This window comes from Nicotiana tomentosiformis, chromosome 4 (genome assembly GCF_000390325.3).
Source record: "Nicotiana tomentosiformis chromosome 4, ASM39032v3, whole genome shotgun sequence".
NCBI classification, from domain to species: Eukaryota; Viridiplantae; Streptophyta; class Magnoliopsida; order Solanales; family Solanaceae; genus Nicotiana; species Nicotiana tomentosiformis.
Window position 1 is genome coordinate 135,045,040 of NC_090815.1, and position 20,722 is coordinate 135,065,761.

The 20,722-nt window shown below is 39.9% G+C and overlaps 2 protein-coding genes and 1 non-coding gene across 3 annotated transcripts; 1 reads left to right on the top strand and 2 right to left on the bottom strand.

Annotated features, from left to right (window-relative positions):
* Positions 1–2,071: 2,071 nt before the first annotated feature.
* On the bottom strand, positions 2,072–6,457 carry LOC138910553 (uncharacterized). Its single transcript, XM_070201795.1, has 4 exons — positions 5,866–6,457; positions 5,186–5,451; positions 4,924–5,073; positions 2,072–2,230 (listed from the first exon to the last, which is right to left on the bottom strand). The coding sequence occupies exons 1-4, from the start codon at positions 6,455–6,457 to the stop codon at positions 2,072–2,074; spliced, it is 1,167 nt and encodes a 388-aa protein (XP_070057896.1).
* Positions 6,458–13,123: 6,666 nt separating this feature from the next.
* On the bottom strand, positions 13,124–13,230 carry LOC117279702 (small nucleolar RNA R71). The gene has a single exon (XR_004510111.1). It is a non-coding gene; the product is annotated as a small nucleolar RNA R71 (small nucleolar RNA).
* A 5,328-nt stretch (positions 13,231–18,558) lies between these two features.
* LOC138910554 (uncharacterized) lies at positions 18,559–20,348 on the top strand. The gene is made up of 2 exons (XM_070201796.1): positions 18,559–19,533; positions 19,797–20,348. The coding sequence occupies exons 1-2, from the start codon at positions 18,559–18,561 to the stop codon at positions 20,346–20,348; spliced, it is 1,527 nt and encodes a 508-aa protein (XP_070057897.1).
* Positions 20,349–20,722: the final 374 nt, after the last annotated feature.

Here is a 20,722-nt window from a genome sequence, read left to right on the forward strand (position 1 = left end):
GCAGCTCAAGCACCAAAGTCCCAACTTATTATTTTCTTTTGTCTCCCTCTTATTTTTCCCAACAACATCTCTTTTTTCTTTCTTTTTTTTAAATAATGGATCTTCAAAAAGGGAGTATCAAGGGACTTAACTTTCATTCTTTGGTACAATTTTGAATTTTTAAGTACATAATATTTTCTCATAACCACAACTTCTGCCCAATCACACAACCTAAAGTAGTTAAGGGGAAGATGGGTTAACAAGATAGACTAATGCAAAATGGACATGGCTTGTAAAATGGGTTGCTGAAGAAAAGGTTAATAAGCGCGAATTGGGACGCTAGGGATATGAATTCATTTTGTAGGCTAATTTAGGCACAAGAGGTTTATATCAAAGAAGGCCTACTATCACTCTAAGGATCAAAACTTCCTAAGATTTCACCTCAAATAACAGGTAGGGTAAGTTCTAGATTGACATGCATACACGAAAATGCACAACAAGAACTCCCCACACAATATACATGGGATTTACAAGTCACTCTGTTTCACCGTCAATGTACAAATATGAGCTCAGAATGGAGGTTCAAGAACAACTTAGGTGACTCTCACAAAATTCAGCTTTTCAAGGAGTGAATTCTCTTTGCTTCAAGTTCTCTCTACTTTTTTATTATATATATATATATATATATATATATATATATATATATATATATATATATATATATATATATATATATATATTACAAGCAGAAGGAAAGAAAGAAAAATGCTTGGTTCAAAAGAAAAACTCACTGGGAAAGAACCAAGTCCAAGAAAACCTAATGAGATTACTATACTAAAAAAAATTAAACTATACTACAGATAACATTTTCCCCCACCCCACACTTATGAATCTACAATGTCCCCAATACAGAAAAATAAAGAACAGGGGTGAAGAAATAGTCCCTCTAAGTATCGTAGTCGGAGTCGACAACATCAGAGTCACCAACGTCCTCTACATTTGCATCACCTGCAGTATCATCAACAACAGTGATTGGACCACTATGAGACTGTCCATCTACAAGGTCTGGGGATGGCAAAGCAAGAGTAGAAGTATTAGCATGAGGTGCCACCTCCTAGTCAGACTCATCATCACTTTCATCATCCTCTTCCGCTGACATGGGTGGTGTGACTTCGTCCTCAGACGGATGAACATCACTATCTTCATCAATGTTTACGGCAAACTTCAATTCATCACTAAATGGTATAGACTTCATGAAGTCTCTATCAGTTTCCTCTCGCTTCTTAACTTTAGAGACAATTATAGACCGCAGTTGTTTGAAGTTATCAATAATCACATCAAATTTCTGGTCAGTACTCAACTTCATAGATTTTTCGGGACCCCTGACCATAGAGTAGTTGTCTAATTTATTCTCAGCTAGCTGCTTCACATCGCCTCCTTGGTTGGACACTTAAACTTATCCTTCATATATTTGGTCAGGGTATTTGCATAAAATGAATGACACCTTGCCCACCGCAATGTCCTCTGCATTTCTAAGCACATAAGGGCACTCACATTAACTGTGATGCCCGCCATAAGAGCATATGTCAAAAACACACGTGTGCGTCGCACAATAATGATAGGCTTGCATGGTAAGATCCTATTACAGATAAAGTTCAAATAAATCTATCCATATGGTTCAAATACATATACGGCAACACATGGTGTCGACTCCGACCCTTTCGTTTCCACTTAGCCTGCTTGTTGCCATCACATAGAACTTCTCTGATTTTAGCATAGTCATGCTGCTTTTTCCAACTGAAGATGTCATCTAGTTGGAGAGTCCTAAATATTCATTAAAGGCCGCCGGTGTTATGTAAATATCAACCCCTCTCACCTTAGATACTCCGCTCTCCCAATATACCCAATTGGCATATAATGCCTGGACCATTGTGATGTTGGCGTCACCTGCTGGCTTGAACAATGGACCCCACTGGCGGTTCTCAATTAAATCTTTCCAAATCCCCTTGTACCTTTTCTTCAATTTTTCTTCATCTACAGGTCTTCCCGCCAAGTACTTCTTTCGCTTAACCATTTGGAAAATCTTTGTTGCCTAGTCATTGACAAACTGTAGTGGCGCAGGAACCTTCTGTTTCTTTGCTTGCTGCTGTCCAACTACCTCTTTGTCCGTAGACAGCTGATTCTTTTTTTCGGACTTAGGTGCAGCCTGAAAGGATGACCGTTGTGATTTGTTTAGGTGCCATAGTGTTATCTGCAAGGAGAGCAATATTTAGTGTCAGCTGCATAAGAAAATTATAAGAAGTAGAGTCTAACAGGTGAATATTCCCAAAGTCGCACCTTGCTCTGTTCAAGTAAACAATTACGACGACTGTAAGCTAAGAATTAAGTACTCAAACTTCCTTAATTTAACGAATCTTGCAGTATAGAATAATGACTGGTAGCTTCTCCAGCACACACATTCTAATAACAGAGACAATCAAATGGGTACTCAGACTTTCCCTCAACAAAATCGAGCATACCTACCCATTCTACACGTAGTAATTGGGGCCATGACAACATTATCTTACCAGAAGAAGCAAACTCAAGGGGAGCACATAAATATGTTGCAACATTCAATATAATCTACGAACATGTCAGAGTGGTGTCGTAGCATTACAATTCGATCAAGTACTTCAAGTACACAAACTTCACACAACTGCAATCGAGTTAACAATATAAGCACATTATTGAAAATCCAACAAAATCCAAAAAGAGTGTCACCCAGTCCAATTAACACATAAAAACCTTCAAACGATGGCTCGCTACTCAGACTTCACGAAAACTACCATTCGTTGTTAAGGCAAATTATCAAATAGTTGGTGTGCTTAGCTTAAGTATGCTTAACTTAGAACTTGCACCTTGTACAATTGATGGAGGGTACTTCCCTCCCAAAGAGACGAGAATCGTCGTCGATAATTATGCAATACCATCCAATTTCAAACCAAGGTTGACATATACATAATCATCTAGCCACTTAGCATAAATAAAGCACAACTCCTCTTTTTTTTCTTTTTATTTCTGTCCTAGGGCTAGAAACTGTTACACCAAACTATCGACAAAGAGTGGTGGAATAGGGGTAGAAGAACATGGGCTAGGGTCCGACTAATTACGGCGAACCCTAGAATTTTATTGGTGACAGGGTGGCTGTGTGGCAGCAAGAAAGGAGAATAGAGCAGAGGAAGAGAGTAAAGAGAGGAGAAGAGAGAGAAACAAAAGAAAAGTGGAGAAAGAGACACTTACCAGGTTGCCGGATGGTGGTGGCGATGGTCTGAGCAGCAGCTTTGGGGTAGAGTATCGGGGAGGGAGGGAGGGAGTATAAAGCGAGGGGTTGAGTTCTTTTATTATTTATTGAGGAGGGGAATTAAGGAGAAGGGTTTATTTGAGGGAAGGCTACATTTTTTTTAGACTTAGAAAAATAATTTACTTACCTGATGTGCTATGACTGTGCTATAATCCGTTAGCACACTGTTAAGGAAAGAAAAAAAATATCGCCTTGTTGTGATATCCTTGTGCTATACTCTCTTAGCACACTTTTAAGGAGGAAATTTTTTTGCCTTGTCGTGCTATCCCTGTGCTATACTCTCTTAGCACATTGTTAAGGAAGGAAAACTTTCGCCTTGTTGTGTTATCCCTGTGCTATAATCTCTTAGCATAATGTTATAAAGACCTTTTTTTTAACAGTTATAAAAATTCGTGAATCTTCCAAGCTAACCCCTTTTGGGGTGATCTTATTTTCTCCATGAACTCTGCATCTGTGTATTAATCATGCAAGACAAACAAAAATAACAAACTAAAATTAATTTTACCCTAAACCAAATACTAATAATGACTTAAATTCGTGGGTTGGATCCTACGCGGCGCCTTATTTAACGTCGTGGCACGACATAGGCTTTCAGGATTCTGTTTCGCTCACATATTGGGGCTCTTTCAAGTACATCACATCTTTCTCTCCTTTTTCTTCAATCATTCCAAGCTAGTATTTCAACCTTTACCCATTCACTTTAAACCTATTAGTTCCACCTTCTGACTCAATTTCTACAGCTCCACTTGGGATCACTCGCATAACTCTAAATGGTCCCGACCATCTAGATTTCAGCTTACCCGGGAATAATCTCAATCTCGAGTTGTATAACAACACCATATCTCCGAGTTTAAAGTTCCTTTCTAGAATGTGCTTATCGTGCATCATCTTCATCCTTTCCTTATACAATCTTCTACTTTCAAATGCCTTGAACCTGAACTCCTCGAGTTCATGCAACTCTGTAACTCTACTTGTGACCGCGGTTTCCATATCCAAATTCAACTGCCACAATGCCTATATGGCTTTATGCTCAAGCTCTACCGGAAGATGGCAGGCTTTCCTAAATACCAAATTGTACGAAGATATACTGATTGGAGTTATAAATGCTGTGCGGTAAGCCCATAATGCATCATCCAACTTCCTTGCCCAATGAGTCCGAGTCGCATTCACTGTCTTGGTCAGGACACTTTTGGTTTTCCTGTTAGACACTTTTACTTTCCGGCTCGTTTGCGGATGGTAAGGCGTGGAAACCTTATGGCGAACTTCATAGTTTTCTAGTAGCCTTGCAAAAGCTTTATTCCAGAAATGAGTTCCACACCATCACTGATTATAGCTTTCGGGGTGCCAAATCGTGTGAAAATATTTTTCCTTAAAAATCCTATTACTCATTTTGCATCATTTGTTGGAAGAGCCACTACTTCAACCCATTTGGAGACATAGTCAACTGCTACAAATATGTACTTGTTATTATACGAGCTAACAAATGGTCTCATAAAATCAATTCCCCACACGTCGAACACTTCCACCTCTTAAATTGTAGTCATCGGCATCTCATGATGACGAGATATGTTGTCGGTTCTTTGGCACTCATCACAACTTCTCACCCAGGCATGGGCATCCTTGAATAGAGTCAGCCAATATAAACCCGACTCCAACAATTTCACAGCTATCTTAATTCCTCCAAAGTGCCCACCATATGGTGAAGCGTGACAGGCCTGCAAAATGGAAGATTGATCTTTCTCGGGGATACACCTCTGAATCATGTTATCCATACAGATTTTAAAAAGTAGAGGTTCATCCTAATAATAGGACCGACAATCACAAAAAGAACTTTTTCTTTTGGATCGAAGAGAGTTCATAAGGTACAATACTGCTTGCCAAATAGTTAGCGATATCAGCATACCAAGGTGTCTCTTTCATTGTCACTACTAGTAATTTTTCATTCGGGAATGTCTTCGTTATGTATTCAACCTCTACTTTCTTTTTAGCTCCCTCCAACCTTGAAAGGTGGTCTGCCACTTGGTTCTCCGTTCCTTTCTTATCGCGGATCTCCAAATTGAACACTTGTAGCAAAAGACCCCATCGGATTAAGCGTGGCTTTGACTCCTTCTTTGCTATCAAGTACCTAAGTGCTGCATGGTCAGTATAAATAATCACTCTTGAACCAATCAAATAAGACCTGAATTTGTCGAATGCAAACACCACAGCCAACATCTCTTTCTCAGTCACGATATAATTGAGTTGTGCACCGCTTAGCGTTCTACTTGCATAGTAAATTGGGCGCACCATTTTGTCCTTTCACTGCCCCATAACTGCTCCTATAGCATAGTCACTCGCATCACACATGAGCTCAAATGGCTGCTCTTAGTCGGGTGCAACGATGATTGGTGCGGTCACCAGTCTCTTCTTCAGCCCCTCAAATTCTAACTTGCAATCATCAAAAAACACAAAGGGGTGATCCTTATCAAGCAGTTTACATAAGGGGTTAGCAAATTTAGAAAAATCCTTTTTAAATCGCCTGTAAAAATTGGCGTGCCCAAGGAAACTTCTTACTTCCTTGACCGAAGTGGGCGGTGGCAACTTCTCAATCACGTCAACCTTAGCATGGTCGACCTCAATACCCTTACTTGATACTCGATGTCCCAAAACTATATCTTTTTGTACCATAAAATGGCACTTCTCCCAGTTCAGCTCCAGGTTTGTCTCCACACACCTTTTCAACACTCTTCTCAAATTGTGAAGACAGTCTTCGAATGAATTCCCTACCACTGAGAAATCATCCATAAAGACTTCCATAATATCAATAAAAATGGCTAACATACACCCCTGAAAGGTGTCCAGTGCATTGCATAGGCCAAACATCATTCTTCGAAAGGCAAAGATGCCATACAGACAAGTAAATGACATGTTATCTCTATCCTCGGGGGTTATTGTGATCTGATTGTACCTTGAATATCCATCCAAAAAGAAGAAGTGAGACCTCCCTGCCAATCTTTCCAACATTTGGTTAATGAATGTCAGGGGAAAGTAGTCTTTCCGGGTGGCAGCATTCAGTTTTCTGTAATCCATGCAAATTCGCCAACCCGTGACTGTACGAGTTGAAATCAACTCATTATTCTCATTTTGTACAACTGTCATACCACCTTTCTTCGGAACACATTAGATTGGGTTTACCCAGAGGCTATCCGAGATCGGAAAAATGATGTCCGCATCTAGCCACTTAATCACTTCCTTCTTTACCACTTCCTTCATGTTCGGGTTCAGCCTTATTTGATGTTCCCTAGAAGGTTTGTACCCCTCTTCAAAGAGAATTTTGTGCATGCAAAAGGCTGGGCTGATACCATTTATATATGCCATGTTCCAACCAATAGGAGTCTTACATTCTTGTAACACCTGTAGGAGTTGTTCTACCTGTATAACTAATAAACCAGATGAGATAATAATGGGTAAAGTAGAGTTAGGCCCTAAGAAAGCATACTTGAGTTGAGCTGGAAGCAGTTTCAGGTCCAACTGTGCTGGCTCCTATATTGTTGGCTTCGCAAGTGGTATTTCTCTTTCTTCTAAGTGTAGTGGCTCAAACTGGGGTTCCCTTTTCCAGAACCCTTGACCTTTGAGAGCCATGACCCACTCTGCCAATTCTTCACCATCTACGTCTTCCAAATTCTTCAAGCAAACTACTAACGGGTCTCTAACATTTATGGTCTCAGCCTCCTCTAGTAGTATTACATCAATCGCCTCCACTATCGAACAATTTGCAAATTAGCTATCCCTCCTCAGAGATTGTTGAACATTGAATATTATTTATTCATTATTCAACCTCATTTTGAACTCTCCAATTTCACAATCGATTAATGCTCTCCCAGTAGCAAAGAACGGCCTCCCCAAAATTATTGGTATTTCTTCGTCAATTTGACAGTCAAGAATAACGAAATCGATAGGAAATACAAACTTCCCCACTTGGATGAGCACATCATCTAGAATTCATGTCGGCCTTTTCACCGTGTGATCATCCAGTTGCAACAACATTGAGGTCGGTCTAGCTCTGCCAATGCCTAATTTTGTGTAGATTGCCAAGGGCATCAAGTTGATATTGACTCCCAAGTCACACAATGCTTTAGAAAAGGCATAACTTCCAATTGTGCATGGGATAGTGAAACTACCGGGATAAGACAATTTTTGAGCCATAGGTCTTGTCACTACCGCACTACAAGTTTGAGTCAGAGTTACAATAGACAGATCCTAGAAGTCAAATTTCTGAGACATCAGATCCTTCATCATTTTCGCATAGCCTAGCATTTCCCTCAAAGCATCCATCAGCGGAATATTCAATTGAATTTGTTTGAGCATTTCCATGAATTTCCTGTATTGATCATCTTTCGTTTGCTTTGCCACCCTTTGAGGGAATGGTGCAGGAATTAGCTTCTGCCCACTGCGTGGTATCTTTTCTTGATTAGGAGTCTTTTTCACCACCTGTTCTGGGAGTTGTATAATTTCCTTCTCTTTGCCTTTGTCCACTTGTGCTTGTTCAATTACAACCTCTGTGAGCTCCATTGACTCGTCGATCTCTAATGTCACTAGAGTAATTTGCACTGCGTCTCTACTACATTTAGCAACTTCTTGCTCTCTGCCTAAATCCATTCCATTCTTTAGACTCAATGCCATTAACTAATTTAGGTTCTTCTCCTTTGGATTGATGTTCTTGTCTGCAGGCAACGTTCCTTGTGGGCGATTGTTCAAAGCCATGGACAGCTGGCCTAATTGAGTTTTAATGCCTTTAATAGCTGAATCACGTGCGGCTAACTTTTCTTGCATCCTTCCGTTTGTCCCAATGATTTGTTACAGCATGCCCTTGATTTCTATCATATTACTGTCGTCCTGTCTGGTCACCTACTGTTGATGAGGCAGTTGGTAAGCCAATTGTTGTTGGTGCTGCTGATTGTAGCCCTACTGTCTTTGATAAGGCACGACTTGGCCTTGTGGTCGTGCTCCCACAGGATTGGTATTGTATTGTTGCTTTGCTGGTCTGTACTGTTGCTTTTAAGGTCCCCATTGCTGTCCACCTTACCTCTGACCCCCAAAATTATTTACGTAATTCATGTCTTCTCTAAAGCCCTAGTTATCATTTTCTCCACTCCACGAGCAAACATACGACTGATTGATGCAAGGAGTGCATAGGCCTCCATTTGTTGTGTCAATAATATGAACCTGTTTCGTGCCCATCTCCTCAATCTTCTTTGTCAGCAAACTCATCTGGGTCATTAGAGTGTCTATATTTTCTGTATTTGTATTGTTTGGGTCAAGCGCAACTGAATGCACTATTGGAGTCAGTGTTTTATCCCTCGTCATCCAGCCTGAATTTTGATCCATCTTGTCAGGAAGAATCTTACACTCTGTGAATGATTTGTTGAAGAATGCACCCTCGGCTGAAGCATCTACATGAGACTTCACACTATCATCCAAACCCATATAGAACCTCTATCCTAGCATCTGATCTGGGATGCCATGGTCTGGACACTTCACCAACATGCCCTTAAACCTCTCCCAGGTTTCTAGCAAAGTTTCAGTTGGTTTCTGCCTCAACTGCAATATCTCATCAATTTTCCTTGCAGCCTTGTTGGGTGGATAGAACTTGTTTAAGAACTGCTTGACTAGCTCTTCCCAAGTAGTAATGGAGTTTATTGGGAGCGAATTTAGCCAAGTTTGAGCCTCCATGGTCACTGAGAATGGAAACGGTAATAATCTAATAGCTTCAGGAGTCACATTCGGCTGCCTTTGAGTGACACAAATTGATAGAAAATTCTTCAGATGTTGTTGTGGGTCTTCGATGTACGACCCAGAGAACATCCCTTTATTTTGCAGCAAGTGTAGCATGTTGTTGGTAATCTGAAACATCTCCGCTTGTATTGGAGGGACTGCAATTGCGGTGGCTAGATTATCAACAGTTAGTTGCGCCCAATCATATAGAGCAGCTTCCGGCACAAGAGGTGCTACCACTCTTATGTTTGCCCTTCTTGTTAGCCCGCTTTAATGTCTTGAATGCTTTCTTGGGATCTGAGAGTCCTTCAAAGAGTTCACCAGTTCTCAAGGAACTTCTAGGCATGCACCTGAGGCACAAAAGAGTTCAAACGTGAGAATTTCAATGGAAATATTTTTAGCACCATGGAAAATTGATCTAAACTAAAAATCCTAGAAATTCATTCAAGTTGTAATGAATAACACTGTTAGTTCCCCGGCAACGATGCCAAAATTTGATCATGCCCAACTATGCCGTATAAAAAGGACTAAGCGGTCGCTGCAAAACAAATCCGCTTCAAGAGTCCGGAGTCGAATCCTACAGAAAACTAACCTATTTGCTACAACTTTTTAGTATTACTAATGATAAGCTTAGACAACTTCCAGAGTTTAAGAATTAATTTATGAATTAGCATAAATTACTTAACTAAGGAGAAATGACAATAAAAAACTATCAATTAGCAAGAATGGAGTTAAATTCAAGGATAAAAGGATCTAGGGTTTACGATTTCCCCAATTGTCAGATTAATTCTTGACACGTTAGCTATAATCTCGCCGTAACACTCTCTAAAGATGATGAGTCTTTGTTTACCGTAATTATCTCTCGAACAAGTACGATAATTTACTAGAAGTATTCTCTTGAACTACTCTAGTTGACAATTTGTACAACTCATAAATATCACGCCAAAGCTTCCTTATCTCTAATCCCGTATTTAAATTCAAGTAATCAATCTCTTAACTTACTCGAAAGTGGCGTTGTTCAACAAAAATCTAATCAAGTGCTCTTTCTCAAGCAACACAAGATAACTAGAGACGATTAATCAAGGTCCCTTCAATTAATCACAAAAAACATATAGTTGAACAATTAAAGAATAATAATGACTCATCTATATCAATACGCAATCAAGAATTCATCCAACAATTGGTTCCATCAAACCTATATGACGGGTTTAGCTACTCATAACACTACTCAAAAATACATAAACTATTGTCAAACCAGTATTCATAAAATTAAAGATAGAAAAGTAGAGAGAAACTCTTCGATTCGTCTTCTTGAATAAACTTGAGGATATTTCGGGCTCAACTTTGCTTCAACAATGGTGTTTCTTGCCTTCTCAAGTCAAGCATGTGGCTGAAATAAGGGTTGAAAGCTTTTATATCACGTCCCTAAGTCAATTGACTAAGTTTACCCTCAAGATAAGACGCAGACAAATTTTCCCTTGTGCTATAGTTGTGCTTCGCACAGAGCCTGGTTGTGTTTTCTAGATTTTTCTGTTCTTTCCCTGTGCTTTTCGAAGTTACTTCACTGCCTGGTCCGATTTTTTTTTCTTCAAAAATTGCCTTTTACCTTCATTATTGCTAAAATCACCTCTATTCTTTACTATTGGCTTCCTACATAACAAACTCCAACAATTGAGCTCAATCGGTCATCTTTCAACATTCAAAACACCTAAAAACACCAAAGTATTGGTAAAACATATCCAATTACAGAAAGAAGATGAAGGTGTTTTTCTATGTTCGCTAATTCACGAAGAAGACTGCCTTTTATAGGTAAAGATGTTGGACAGTTACAAACGAAGAAATTAATCTGTAGCTGTTACAGAAAATAAAGATGGAGCTGTTACAAGAATTAACAACAATATTTACAGAAATTAACATAGCTGTTAGAGAAATTAAATCATGGCAATTACAAAGAAATAAATGGAAAGTTACAAAATTCAATTCAAAGTGAAAGAATTTGGACATTGATGTGTGGTTATAATTATATATTTTTAATGCATTACGTACTTTACATTTAGGTGCTTTAATGCTAAAGTACACTATATTTGTGTTTATTTGAGTTATTTTATATGTAGGTACAATGGAGATAAAAATGCGAGCAAAACAAATATTTTGGACGAAAAAATGCAAACGAAGCAGTGAGCAGGCATAGCAAGCCAAATTGCTCGCGATAGAGCAGGTGAGACAAGTTGTCTTGCTCGCATTGGAGCATGTGCTTCCTGGGTTAAGGTGAGGTCAAGCTCGCGGCAGAGTTGGCGATGCAAAGGCTGAGGCGAGGTGAAGCACGCTGTAGAGCTCGCGGCGTATGGGATATAACGAGGGTATTCTAGATTTTAAAAGCCTATTTCGTCTCCTTGTTGGGTTTGGACTTGGGCTATTTCATTTAGGTTTTTTCCTACACATAAATAGTCATTAAATACTATTTTTGGAGGATTTTTGTGACTGGAGGCAATAGCACGTGGAACAACTTTTGGGGGAAAGAATCATCGAGTTCTACATTCTTTCATCTTTTCTTTGTAATTTGTTTATGCAAAATACTTGAAAAATTGTTACTATAAATATGAGTAGCTAAACTTCTAATCTAGGGGTTTTGATGGAACCTATTGGAGGATGATTTTCCTATTACATTTAATATAGATTTGCCTTAGCTTTTTCTCTATTTGCTCAACTACGTTTACATTGTTGTTGATTGAAGAGCTCTTTATTAACTATGCCTATTTAGTGTGTATTGCTTGGAAGAGAATACATATTTAGGTAGTTGTTGAACAACATCACTCCTAGCGTATGTGAGGGATCAGTACAGAGGATTTAAAGGTGGGATTAGGAATAACGAAACCTTGGTGCGATCCGAGTGAGCTGTGACTTAGTGCCAGCTAGCGTAATTCAGAAAAATATGTCTAGTAAATTATGGTAGTTACTCGGAAGAGAATTACGACACTCAAAGTACTCACGATCGGTAGAGAAAACTTAGGCAAATTTATAGGAAATATAGCGGAGAGGATTCCGACAATAGGGAAAATCATAACCTTAGACCATTCCAAATCTGGTCTACAACCTGTCCGTCGTTGGTTATTAATTACTGCATTTTCATTACTTGGCCTTTAGTTAGTAAACATCCAATTTGTTATTTAACATTTCTGAAGATTGATTACTTGAATTCGTGCGAGTCTAGTGGTTGTACTTAGTAGGTTAATTCCCTGTGGAATTCGACTTCGGACTTGTTAACTAGATTATATTTGCAACGACCGCTAGACCTCTTAGGAGGCATAGTTGGGAATGATCAAATTTTGGCAGTGTTTTCGGGGATTAACAGTGTTATTAATTGCCGCTAAAAGAAGTGCTAGAATTCTTAGTTTAGTCAATTTTATTCATTTTAAACTAAGTACATTTAAATTCTAACGTTTGTAGTCTTGGGTGTTACAGGTGCATGCTTAGAAACTCCTTAGGAACTAGTGAATTATTCGAAGCATTATCAGATCCTGAGAAAGTTTTCAAGGCATTGTATCTTGCGAACAAGAAGGATAAACAGCAACAGAACTCAACAAAACGAATCAAACTAGACATGGGTGATGTAATAGACAGCCCAAACAACAGTAATACTGAGAATGACCCGAACAATCAGGGTGTGGTGCCTCTTGTGCCAGAAGTATCCTTGTATGATTGGGCACAACCCACCACCAAAAATCTGGCAACTGCAACTGCAGTCCTCAGATACAGGCGGAATCATTTCAAATCACAAACAACATGTTACATTTGTTGCAGAACAAGTGGCTGTTCTCGGGGTCTTACATTGAAGATCCTCAGCATCATTTGAAAATTTTCCTATCGCTATGTGTAACGCAAAGGCAGCTAAATGTGACACCAGAAGCAATAAGGTTGTTGTTTTTTCCATTCTCAGTGACGGGAGAGGCTCAGACTTGGCTCAATTCGCTCCCCATAAACTCCATCACTACTTGGGAGGAATTAGTCAAGCAATTTTTGAACAAGTTCTACCCACCCAATAAGTCTACCAAACAAGTTGATGAGATATTGATCTACAGGCAGAAACCAACTGAAACACTCCAAGAAATGTGGGAGAGGTTCAAAGGTATGCTGGTTAAGTGTCCACATCATGGCATTCCAGATTAGATATTGGGGCAAAGGTTCTACATGGGATTGGTAGACAGCTTGAAGGCCAATGTTGATGCATCAGCAGGTGGAGCATTTTTGAGCAAATCATTCAGGGAATGCAAGGTCTTACTTGATAAAATGGCTCAAAACTCAGGATGGATGACAAGAGACTCTACAATCACTCCTGTCCTTCACTTAGTAGCTTTGGACCCAAACAACTCCATAGCCGAGAATATGTCAACTTTGATGACACAAATGAGTATCCTCACCAAAATGATTGATGAATCAGGCCAGAAGCAGGTATACATAGTTGACGCGACTAATGGGGTCTTATGTACACCATGAATTAACCAATCGTACGTATGCTCGTGCAGTGGTGAAAGTAATAACGAGAACTATCAGGAAAATATGAACTATGTGGGCAACTATGGAGGATAGAGGCAAGGTGGTCAGAATTGGGGGCAGTAGAATCAGCAGTATAGACTAGCACAACAGTAGTACAATAATAGCAACAATCCCGGAGCTATGCGACCATAGGGCCAAGTTGTGCTTTACCAAAGGCGACAGGGATACAATAAGCAAAATCAGCAGCTAGCTTATCAACAGCCTTACCAACAATAGATAGTGAGACAAGAGAAGGTGGAAGCACATGACTCAGAGATAAAAGGCATTGAGATTCAATTGGGGCAGATATCTATGGCTCTGAATAATCGTCCCCAAGGGACGTTACCTGCAGACACACATGTCAATCCAAAAGAGCAGGGCCCGATGCAGCTTATGGCGGTGAGTCCAAGAAATGGTAGAGATCTAGATCTAGAGCAAGAAATTGCTCGCGAAAGCTGACCAACTGAAATACTTGTGCCAGTACCTATTGAGGTAGATGGTTCAACAAGGTTAGCTAAGGTAATGATACAACACGCACAAGAGAACACAAGAAAAGAAAAGGAGGTTGCGAAGGAGACTAAGGTAGTGAAAGAAAAGGCAGTAGAAGTAGTACCCGAGCAAGATCAAACTCTAATCATAGGAAGGAAGCGACCTCCAGCACCCTTCCCATAGAGATTGGCCAATTATAAGAAGGATGAGTAGTATAAGAAATTCATAGAGATATTGAAGCAAATCGAGGTGAACATTCCACTGATTGATGCCTTGAGGGAGATGCCTGGTTATGCAAAAATGATGAAGGATTTGATGTCTCGCAAGTTCGACTTTCAAGACTTGGCCACTATTACACTAACTCAGACATGTAGTGCGGTCGTGACGAGACCCATAGCTGAAAAGTTGTCTTACCCAAGGAGTTTCACAATCCCATGCACAATAGGCAGCTATGCTTTTGCTAAAGGATTGTATGATTTGGGGGGGAGCATAAACTTGATGCCCTTGACTATCTATAAAAGGTTAGGAATTGGAAGAGCAAGACTCACATCCATGTTACTACAGCTAGCCGACCGAACGGTGAAGAGGCCATCAGGTAAAATTAATGATGTACTAGTGCAGGTTGGAAAATTTGTGTTTCCGGGAGATTTTGTCATTCTAGACTGCTGGGTTGACGAGGAGATTCCCATAATTTTGGGAAGGCCATTCTTGGCCACCGGGAGAGCTCTAATTGATTATGAACTGGAGAGTTAAAGATGAGACTGAACGATGAAGAGATAACGTTCAATGTGTAGAAGTCTATGAGGCGACCAAGTGAATTTGCTAACTGCTCTCTGATAGAAGATGTGGCTGTGATTTTGGAGAAGGAAGATGAGGCTCTGAACGCTAAAGACCCTCTAGCAGCTTGCCTCATGAACTTAGAATAGGTAAATGGATTGGACTTGGCGGAGTGGGTGTTGGCTCTTGAAGTCCAAGGGTAAGGAAAAGAGAGCTCGAATTTGAGTCTTTACACTTAGAAGAAAGAAAGACTCCTCCAGCTAAGCCAACGATCGAAGAGCCACCACAGTTGGAACTGAAACCGCTACCACCTCACCTCAGGTATGCTTTCTTGGGACCTAACTCAACTTTACCTGTTATATCTCATCTGGTTTGTTAGATGTGCAGGTAGAACAACTTTAGCATGTGTTAATAGAGTGAAAAACTACAATTGGTTAGATCATTGCAGACATTAAGGGTATTAGCCCGACCTTCTATATGCATACGATTTTACTGGAAGATGGGCACAAACCTTCCAGAGAACATCAAAAAAGTCTGAACCCCAACATGAAAGAAGTCATGAAAAAGGAGGTGATCAAGTGGTTAGATGCGGGAATCATTTTCCACATCTCTGACAGCAACTGGGTTATCCCAGTTCAGTATGTGCCAAAGAAAGGTGGAATGACTGTGGTGCAAAACGAGAACAACGAGTTGATCTCAACAAGAACAGTCACGAGAGGGCGAATTTGTATGGACTACAGAAGATTGAACAAGGCCACCCGAAAAGACCATTTTCCCTTGTCGTTCATTGATGAGATGTTAGATAGATTGGCTGGGAGATCCCACTTTTGCTTTTTGGATGGATACGTGATATGCCGTAGAATTTCGGCACTTTTGATACCAATTACATAGACTTTCACTCATCTTTTTAAGCATTTTTATTTATTTCTTATGATGTTTTGGTGTTTTGCAGTATATCAGACTTGAAGAACCAAGAACACGGAAAAGATGACAAAAACCCATAGAAGGGCAGAAATGTGACAGGTCTGCGACCGCAAAATTGACGTACGGGCCGCAAACCAACTGCAGACTGAAGCACGTGTTGCAGTTTTTGAAGAGAGAAATATGCGGTCTCATAACGCTTCTGCGAACCGCATAATGACCGCACAAGTGCAAGAGAAGATTTTGCGAGAGCACTTTTGCGATGTAGTCTACGATCACATAATCAATATGGGGACGCATAACAGATCTGCGATAGACAACTGGGCAACTGGGCGTGCAATTATAAGGTGACTTTGATTTTCTGCGGACCGCATACGTGATCTGCGACCCATTCTACAGTCGCAGATGTGATCTGCAGGGGTATTTTTGTCTAAATCGAACCCCGACTTTTAGCCCATTATAAATAGATTTACTAGGATTTTTGTGGGACATCTTGTCTAAAAAAGAGGCTACATTAAGAGAATTAAATACACCATTATTTTGGAAGCTTTTGAAGAGAAAATCTTGTATCTTTGTAAGATTTATGACTTTATTTATTGCTTTGTTCTTTGATTCTAGTATGAGTAGCTAATTTTAAATACTAAGGTTGTGGACCATAAATGGGTGTAATGTTAATGGGTGTTTACCATTGAATATATATATATAATGGTTGGTTGATATTTATTCATTTCTTATGCTTCATTTAATGTTGGTGGTTGCAAACATTGACTAATGTCATTTCACTCTATTTTTACCAGAAAGAGTGAGTTAGGGTTTGGTAGAAATGAATAACAAAAACTCAAGGTTTTAACCCTTGTTTAATAGAATTACTTAGGAATAAGTGGGTTCTATTTGGCATATGTTGATTATTCTTAATTGCAACTCTTTTTTATTTGGGAAAATCATAAAGAGAAAATACTGCCTAACCATTGGGAAATATTGGGTAGTCATTTAGAAACTATTTTCATATCAAAGGACCTTCCATTAGAAATATATTATATTAACACCGATAGCATTACATTCCATTGATGGGGACATAACCTTGGTTTTCTTAATCAAATTAATTACATTCTCACAACAAAATAGTTTTCTCTATTACTCATAATTACAACACTCTCTTTTAAGCTAACGGAGTAGGATTACTACTTAAGTCAAGTCTCACACTATTCAAGTAACCTTTTCATACCTATTCCCTGTGGGATTCGACCCCAACCTAGTTGGGTTATTATATTTTACATCGACTGCCTTACACCATTTATTTAGGTGTAATTTGAGCGTATCAAATTTTGGAGCCGTTGCGGGGAATATGGTTTTGAAATTACTATTTAGTGTGTGCTTTACTTTACGTCTTCTTCTATTCCATCACACTTTTCTTGCTTTGCTTGGTGTTACTAGGTAAACATGGCCGATCCGGAAGAAGAGAACACTTTTGCGGATATAGATGAGTATATTGAGGATAAAAATGCCATTGTGCCTCCAAGAGTTGATGTTCCCACCTTCAAGGTGGAACACAGTCTAATCCTAATGCTCAAGGTAGAGGGGGTTTTAGAAATTCCACCGATGATGATCCGACACAACATCTCCGAAACTTCTTGGGTGTGTGTGAGATGAAAAAGCAGAATCACATTTCAGATGATGCCCTAAGGTTGAGGGTGTTGAAGTACTCACTAACTGGAGAGGCAAGGCAATGGATCCAAAATCTACCACCTAATTCCATTCATACTTGGCCCGAACTCGTCTGAGCTTTCCTAGCTAAATGGTTCCTGCAAAGCAAGAAGTCCGAGCTCCGGGATAAAAAAAATTTCTTTAACCAACTACCGGGAGAGCATTTACATGAGGCATGGTATCGATTCAAGCTATATCTAGTGAGGTCGCCGAATCATGGTTTTCCGAACAACATCTTGTTTGAGAAGTTTTACATGAGCTTGGATCCTATGAATCAATCCATAGCCAAAAATGCAGCTTATGGATCTTTTATCGATAAAACATTTGCAAGGGTCACACAAATTCTTGACAAGATGGAAGAACATAACCAAGCTTGGCACTCGGAAGACACTACGGGTGGAATTGCATATGGTACTCCTTCCTTAACCAACATGATAAGGAGAACCAAGAAAGAGATCAAGTAATTGCCGGGCTTTCTATCAACATCAATGTGTTGATTAAGATGGTCACTGAAAGCCAAATAAAAAAGGTGAATATTGTGGAAGATGTGCAACCCTTGTCAAATGAGGATTACGAGGAAGCAAATTATGTGAACAACTCTCAAGGTGGTTACCAAAGAAAACCCTACTAAGGTTCTGGACAACAAAACCAATGGAGGTCTAACCCGCAAGGGCAAAGGCCAGCAATAGTGGTGAAATGATCAAGGTAGTTCAAATCAAGGTAATTGGAGTAACAATAACAACAACAATACAAATCGGAGTTCAAAACCCTATGTTCCACCAAAGGGGCAATACTCTAACTCGTCGCACTGGAAGGAAAGTTATTCAAGTGAGTCCAAATTGGGGAACATACTTGAAAGAGTATTGCAAAATCAAGAAAGATCTGACACTTCAATGAAGAACATAACCAAGATTGTGAGTTCTCACACCGCATCCATACAAAAGTTAGAAATGAAAATGAGAGATCTATTAAGATAGCAAAATCCGAAGCAGAATGACATACTCCCAAGTGACACAATAGCAAAACCAAAAGGTAATGGGAGTGGTCCGACTTCTCATTGTATGGAAATCACAACCCAAAGTGGGAAAATACTTCAAGGAGAGAATGACCAAGTGGTCGAAGTGGAAGATCCTGAACAAGAGGTTGAGGCACAAGTTGAGGTGCCAATTGTTGTTGAAGCTGAAAGACTCCCAAAAGAGGTAAAAATTCAAGAAGTGAACCATGAAGAGGTTAAGGAAAAGGTAAAAGAGACACCAAAAGATCTAGCACCAATTCCTAGACCTCCCCCTCCTTTCTCTCAAAGGCTTGCTAGAAGGGTTGATGATAGCAAACTCGAGAAATTCTATGACATTCTAAAGAAATTATCGGTGAACATTCCATTTGTGGAAATATTTCAAGAGATGCCGAGTTTTGCTAAGTACTTGAAGGACTTCATCACCAAGAAAAAAACCTCCAAGAATAAAGTGGTGAATGCGACTCACCGGGTTAGTTCCATCAATGCAACAACCACCATTCAAAAGAAAGAAGACCCAGGAGCTTTTACCATTCCATGCACTATCGGGTTGCGCTATTTTGCACGAGCTCTTTGTGATAATGGGGCTAGAATCAACTTGATGCCTCTTGATATTTACAAGCAAGCGGGTTTAGGTATGCCGAGGCCTATAAGTATGAGGTTGCAAATGGCTGATCGCTCAATAAAGAGACCGGTGGGGATTGTTGATGATGTTCTTGTGAAAGTGGGAAAGTTCCTCCTCCCTGCTGACTTTGTGATCCTTGATTGTGCTGTTAATAAAGAAATCCCTATCATCTTGGGGAGACCATTCCTTGCTACCAGAAGAGCACTCATGGATTCAGAACGAAATGAGATCAAGTTCAGAGTTAATGACGAAGAGGTTACTTTTCAATCGAGTAAGGGTATGAAATTACCACATGCATATGAAAGCATCTCAGTCATTTATATTTTTGATGAGGTAGAGGATGCAATCGAGTTGAAGATGGAAGAAGAATGCCTTGGTGAGGCATTTGCGGCTATTTTGGTGAATTTTGATGGTGAATACATGGAGGGATACATTTTATCATTAAATGCATTAGAAAGGCTTGGGTCCTACACTTATGCACCAAAGAAATCTCTCTTCACTTAGAGAATAGAGTCACTCTTCCCACTAGGCCTTCAATTATCGAGCTGCCACAACTTGAGCTCAAGCCACTTCCACCACACTTAAGGTATAAATTCCTTGACTCTAATGAAACTCTACCTATAATCGTTTCTTATTTTTTGAATGATGTGCGGGTTGAACAGTTGTTGAATATCTTGAGGGATCACAAAAAGGCCATTGGGTGGACAATATCAGACATCCGAGGGATTCCCACTGGAATTTGTGAGCACAAGATACAATTGGAGCAAGAGATCAAACCTAGCGTGGAGCATCAAAGAAGGTTAAACCCTTCCATGCAAGAGGCGGTGAAGAAAGAAATCATAAAATGGTTAGATGTCGGGGTAGTCTACCCCATTGCCGATATCCCTTGTGTGAGTCCAGTGCAATATGTGCCAAAGAAAGGAGGCATGATCGTGATTCAAAATGACAAGAATGAGCTCATCCCAACGAGGATGGTGATCGGGTGGAGAGTTTGCATGGACTACCGGAAACTCAACAGTGCTACTCGCAAGGACAATTTCCCTATGCCTTTTATTGATCAAATTCTTAATCGGCTAGCGGGAAGGTCATTCTATAACTTCATGGAGGGTTATTCTAGCTATAACCAAATCAACATCGCCTTAGAAGATCAAGAGAAGACTACATTCACATACCCGTATGGGACCTTTGCCTTTGCCTTTAGCCGTATGCCATGAAATCAGATAAAACTTTTGGGGTTGTTCTTCATAGTAACAATGTGTTTATGTGTCCTAAACCCATAAACCCCATAGGAATGGTATTGTTGTTGTGTGAAAAAGTGGTAACACGGAATTCCCAAGCCGATTTGGGAGGGTGAGACAATCCCTCATTCCTATAAGCATTTCCATGGCACCAGTGCATGCCAAGTGTTTGTCAAAATGCCTTAAAGACATTCTTTGTCCCCATTGGTGCCCGAGTCCCCGGGATTGTAATACTATTGCTATGTCGCCATGCACCACTTCAAATTTTAAGTGTGGGGTGGCTCACCGGTAGCCCGATGCTTTGAAATTATAGAAAACATCCTTGTGTCATTGCTTGATTCTCATGCTAA

Excerpts from the sequence above, each read along its gene's own strand:
- LOC138910553 (XM_070201795.1), bottom strand. The coding sequence starts at position 6,457 with ATGACAGTTGTACAAAATGAGAATAATGAGTTGATTTCAACTCGTACA. Across the intron at positions 5,452-5,865 it reads TTCGGTCAAGGAAGTAAGAA|CACTTAGGTACTTGATAGCA; the intron begins GTTTCCTTGGGC and ends CTGACCATGCAG. Across the intron at positions 2,231-4,923 it reads TCAAGGATGCCCATGCCTGG|ATAACACTATGGCACCTAAA; the intron begins GTGAGAAGTTGT and ends CTCTCCTTGCAG.
- LOC138910554 (XM_070201796.1), top strand. The coding sequence starts at position 18,559 with ATGGAAATCACAACCCAAAGTGGGAAAATACTTCAAGGAGAGAATGAC. Across the intron at positions 19,534-19,796 it reads AGGCATTTGCGGCTATTTTG|TTGTTGAATATCTTGAGGGA; the intron begins GTGAATTTTGAT and ends CGGGTTGAACAG.